At 32.7% G+C, this 6,080-nt stretch overlaps 1 protein-coding gene across 1 annotated transcript; it reads left to right on the top strand.

Annotated features, from left to right (window-relative positions):
- Nucleotides 1–2,253: 2,253 nt before the first annotated feature.
- On the top strand, nucleotides 2,254–6,080 carry LOC141689686 (pyruvate kinase, cytosolic isozyme). Its single transcript, XM_074494043.1, has 3 exons — nucleotides 2,254–2,561; nucleotides 3,918–4,379; nucleotides 5,007–6,080. The coding sequence occupies exons 1-3, from the start codon at nucleotides 2,349–2,351 to the stop codon at nucleotides 5,817–5,819; spliced, it is 1,488 nt and encodes a 495-aa protein (XP_074350144.1). The 5' UTR covers nucleotides 2,254–2,348; the 3' UTR covers nucleotides 5,820–6,080.

Raw genomic sequence — 6,080 nt, 5'->3', positions numbered from 1 at the left:
TCTAAAGTATATTAATTATAATTAACAACAATTTTATTTGTTGACAACATTGTTTTATTATATTAGCTGCACTCATGTTCTTTTACATATCTAAAACTAATAGAAATATCCAAAATTATCATTTTCAAATGATTAATTATTTTTATTTAACATTAATTCATTTTCAATTGAAAAAAGAATAATTTTATTTTTAACTCTGTGATAACAGTCAAACAAGATTATTCTGGACTTTAATCTAATGATAAAAATGGTCAATTTAGATACTTAAACTAGAATTATGAATAAAATAAAATTAACTTTCAATACTATTTTATCATTTTCATATATGATACCCTATTACTTAAGCTTTTATTTATAGGTTTCAAGTGAATATTAATTTACATAAGAAAGAATGTTATTTATACGTATAGTTGAAATGATTATACTAGATTGTGTTCATAAATAATATTAATTCGGGTGTTCATAATTACAACCAAGACTGTGTTAACTAAGTTTCGAACGGTATCTTTGAGGTGTTTTTTATTTTTCAGATTTAGAAAACAATAAAATGATGTTTTCCTCAACTGAAACATATTCTCTCCGTCCCAATTTATCTCAATTTATCTGTCCTGTTTGATTTTTTACGGTCAAATTGACCAAATTTTGACTGAAAATTTTATATAGCATATAATCAAAAAAAAAAATAAAAAATTATATCATTAGAAAGTACACGTAATCTACTTTAATATGTATTTTTCGGTTTTTCAAAATAATGAAAGATTGATATTTAATTTACGGTCATAATTGAGTCAATTTGACAAAAAAATCAAATATGACAGATAAATTGAGACGGAGTGAGTATTTTCTATTAGTCCAGTTTTCATAGAAAAAGTTTTTCGATAAAATGGTAAAGTAAACATGCTGTTATATTTTTAACCGAACAAATTTTTATGCTCCAGGAAAGTTAAAATGAAAAGGAATAGAATATCTGCAATAAATTCCTTTTCAAGGGTAAACAGACATGCAGTAAATGTGAATAAAATAACTGCTAGTTGCTGCTCTACTTTATGCTACTTTCCTATAACATAATGTAATGTATACAAGTAAATAAAACTCAATAATAGATTTTGTATAAAATATAATGTCGTAGGTGATCCTTACCTGTTCATTAATAAGAATTATGTCAATATTAATTATTTCATTATTTTTCTGAGAATTGGTTGATTCCCACATTCTGTAAATTCGGATCCTAATTCACCAGTTATCATGAGTGCTGTTTAAATTGTTCAAAGTAGAGAACTCCATTGTACCGCTAACAATAAATTTTAATAAACTGATAATATAAATTTGTTGTTATTATGCTGTAAATAAATTTGATGTTATTATGTTTGGATCTGCACATCTTATATAGTGATTTCAGATGAAACCGTAGGGTTATGAGATTTGTACTTCTACTTGCTCTAAGCGTTTTGTGGTAGAGTTAAAACAACGCTTGTGTGTGTAAATTAGAACACGTGCTTTGTAATTTGTAAATTGTGTAAATTATAATTATATTTCTACTTATTATGTACTAAGAATTAAAACACCATTTGAGTTATAAAATTGTATTTCAACTTAATTTGTACTATTAAAATATCTAAAACTCCGTAAAAAAAAAATCTAAAGCTCGGTAAAAATTAGAAGAAGTATGTTGATGGTGATTCAATATTGGAGATTTCCTTTACGTTTTGTGGTAGAGTTAGAACAACGCTTGTGTGTGTAAAATTAGAACACGTGCTTTGTAATTTGTAAATTGTGTAAATTATAATTATATTTCTACTTATTTTGTACTAAGAATTAGAAAACTGTTTGAGTTGTAGAATTGTATTTCAACTCACTTTGTACTATTAAAATATAAGCTCTGTAAAAATAAAAAAATCTAAAGTTCGGTAAAAATTAGAAGCACTATAGAAATATGTATAAATTAGAATTCTATTTCAACTTATTTTGTACTATTAAAAAATCTTTAGCTCTGAAAAAATTAGAAAAATAGATTCAGACGATTTTAGAGCAGCACGTAAGCTCACACATATCATCCTTTATATTGATATATATATTGATGATGATTGATCGATGATGATTGATTGATGATTAGTTAGTAATATTAGGATTAGTGATTAGGAGTAATAATAATTAATAATAAAAAGGAAGGCAATAATGGGACAGAAAATGAGAAAATGGAAAATGACACGATACAACAAATATGATATTGGCCGCCTAGCCCTACTCACTAAACAAGTGTTAGTTATTTGTTTGTTCCTTCCCATTTTCCATCATTTTAATATCCCCCTCCCCCTCCCCCTCCCTTTCTCCGATCAGATCAGTGAGTCATGGAGAATCGGCCTAAGACCAAGATTGTTTGTACGCTAGGTCCCGCTTCTCGTTCCATTCCCATGGCCGAGAAGCTTCTCAGAGCCGGTATGAACGTCGCTCGATTCAATTTCTCTCACGGATCTCATGATTATCATCAGGAAACTCTCGACAATCTCAAGGCCGCTATGGATAATACTGGTATTCTCTGCGCTGTTATGCTCGATACCAAGGTATTCTTTTCATCCCATCCCCCGATCGCAAATTATTTTAATCACGCTAACTCATTTATCCAATCGGATTCCATCACACATAATACATGTTTCTGTATTTGTTTTGTTTGCTTGTATTTGTTGTCATGGGGCTCAACTTGTCGGTTTGATAAACTCAACTACTGAGGTCCACTCATGAATTGTCGATCACTACAAAATTCAACCAAAATTTTAATTCAAAAAATTCTAAAAACCTACTCAACATCTGCAACAATCGACATGCTAATCATATCTTTGTGTATGTATGTTTTCTTTGATTACAACTAAATTTACTCAGTTTATATATTTGTATAGTCAGCGTATTTATGTTATGTGTGCACCTCCTAATGGAAACAAGATATGTTTATTTATATTTTAAATAAATTATTAATAATTTGTCAACAAGCTGGACCTCTATAGACTGGAGACAACTTATCGACCCGACAACCGTGGTTTAAATTGAACGAGTTATATACTTCCACTAATGTGCGTGTTTGTTTGCGCATGAGCATTTGGTTGTATTATGTAAATTTTGTGTATAATACCTGTTATCTGTGCTTACGTCTATGAATGTATATATCTATCTATATATGTTTATTGTTCATTGTATATTTGATTCTCTTGCCATATATATATATATGTATCTGTCTTTGCTCTAAACTTAAATTAGGATGTTTATTTTGTGTCTGATATAAGGGACATTCTCTGGTTATATCGGTGACTGAATTAGATATGAGAGAATTTAATACAATCTCCTCAGATCGTTATGTTGACCGAAACGTGCTTGTTTTTTCTTTAAACAAAAATAGTGGGACTTGAGACATTTTTAATCATTCTAATCACGGTTCTGGAAAGACATTTTTAATCATTCTAATCATGGTTCTGGAAATAAATTTTTAAGCATTCTAATCACCGTTCTGGCTAGACACCTATACGTGAGACTCTTTCAGATTCTATCTTTTTAATAAACATGGTCCTGTCAAGACACTAGATGTAACACTGATTCAGTTTCATTTTTTTTTATCATAAACAACTACATATATTTTGTCGAGAGGGAAAAACCTAAATGTAATTATAGGTAACATAAAAATGGCTAGTATTTACAAACTGACTTATGCCGAGGTTCCATGTGTTGTTTCCTTTAATTTAAAAAGCTTTTTAATCAACCTCAAAACAACTTTGATTCAAATTTATGTGTGAATTTTCCTCACTTCTGGTCTGCTGGTGTATGATTTCTACTTGATACTATATTGTATAGAATTCTTCCTTTTTTGATTAAGGGTGAACCGGACCATTTTCTACTGGAATGTTAAACTAGTTTAATGTGTTATGTCTCAGGGTCCAGAGATACGGACAGGGTTTTTAAAAGATGGAAAGCCAGTTCAACTGAAGCAAGGCCAAGAGATCACCATCTCAACTGATTATAGCATTAAGGGTGATGAAAAAATGATTTGTATGAGTTACAAAAAGTTAGCTGAGGACGTGAAGCCAGACAGTGTGATACTCTGTGCTGATGGCACCATATCATTTACTGTTCTGTCATGTGACGTAGAAAATGGAACGGTTCAATGTCGCTGTGAGAATACTGCAGTTCTTGGTGAGAGAAAGAATGTCAATCTACCCGGTGTAATCGTAGATCTCCCAACTTTGACAGAGAAAGACAAGGAAGATATATTACAATGGGGTGTCCCAAATAAAATTGATATGATCGCGTTGTCTTTTGTCCGTAAAGGTTCAGACCTAGTGGAGGTTCGAAAATTGCTTGGTGAACATGCCAAAAATATACTTCTCATGTCTAAGGTCTGTTCCTTCTTCTCTAAGATAAATGAAGTACTGCAATGAAATAAGCTTTTATAGAGATCACCATGTGAAAATTAGGGGAACTTGAACCATATGGAATTCTGCTTCCTTTCATGCAAACTTCTTAGTTTATGAGATATATATTTCTGAATGCGGAAATATTAATAGATGTTGCAGCTTGATTTGACATCACTTTTTCTCTTGATTTGTTGAATAAATACTGAAAACATTTCTTGATAAAAGTGGTGAATGCCATCACGTGACTAATCCTTACTACGGTGTTGGTAGAAAACTATAACAAGAGATCTTTAACACCGTGTTCCAGAAACTTTTTTCTGAAAGGAAAGGAAAGGTGAAGATTTGACTTCTTCAACTAGTTCCGAAAAAGATTTTTTTAGGAAGAAAAGAAAAGATCTTTAAAGATATGGAAGGAAAATCTTTATATATATATATGTCCCTAAAATCTTCTTCCCACTAGAGAGAGAAGAGAATTTCACATTCTTTGTTCTTTTCTTTTCTTTCATTGATTGGGGAACACTGCGAAAGTCTTTTGTTATATTCTTAAACCCCTTTCTGTTCTATTACTACCCGGTTAATATCTAATTTATGCTTATGACCTCTTACTAGGTTGAAAATCAAGAAGGAGTGGCTAACTTTGATGAAATTTTAGCCAACTCCGATGCTTTTATGGTTGCACGTGGTGACCTGGGTATGGAAATTCCAATTGAAAAAATATTCTTAGCTCAGAAGGTGATGGTCTACAAATGCAACATCCAAGGTAAGCCTGTAGTGACAGCAACACAGATGTTGGAGTCGATGATTAAATCTCCCAGGCCTACTCGAGCAGAAGCTACTGATGTTGCCAACGCAGTTCTTGATGGCACAGACTGTGTGATGCTTAGTGGGGAAACAGCAGCTGGGGCCTATCCTGAACTCGCAGTAGCAACAATGGCCAAGATTTGTGTAGAGGCAGAAAGCACAATTGACTATGCTGATGTCTTTAAGAGGATCACAGCAAATGCCCCTGTGCCTATGAGCCCATTGGAAAGCTTGGCTTCCTCTGCTGTTCGAACAGCTAATGCCTCGAGGGCAGTTCTTATATTGGTTCTCACCAGAGGAGGAAGTACAGCCAAGTTGGTGGCAAAATACAGACCTGGAATGCCTATTCTATCTGTGGTGGTGCCTGAGATTGAGACCGATTCCTTTGACTGGACATGCAGTGACGAATCTCCAGCAAGGCACAGCCTTATTTTCAGGGGGTTAGTTCCTGTGCTGTGTGCAGGATCTGCTAGGGCTTCTCATGCAGAGTCCACTGAAGAAGCACTAGAATTTGCTTTGCAACATGCAAAGACAAAAGGTCTTTGCAAGGAAGGAGATGCTGTGGTGGCCCTACATCGTGTTGGAACTGCTTCCGTGATCAAGATTGTCACTGTGAAGTAATGTTTTCTCAATTGGGTTTTGAATTTACGGTGATTGATAGTTGTGTCAAACAACTTATTTTTTCCTCATCTGATCTAAAACATCACTTCACTAAGATCAGTATTGTTTAGTTGATATTTTGGTTTCAACATATTTCATTGTTGGCCTGCATAATTTACTTCCAAATGTTGATGGAAGCAAACTTATTTATTTGATGTAGTACTCTACTGATATATACAGGTACCTTTGAGCAATAAGTGAAGTTACTGTTTTATTGTGAAA

The sequence above is a fragment of the Apium graveolens genome, chromosome 10 (assembly GCF_009905375.1).
Source record: "Apium graveolens cultivar Ventura chromosome 10, ASM990537v1, whole genome shotgun sequence".
Taxonomy (NCBI): Eukaryota; Viridiplantae; Streptophyta; class Magnoliopsida; order Apiales; family Apiaceae; genus Apium; species Apium graveolens.
This window is presented reverse-complemented; position numbering and strand designations above follow the sequence as displayed.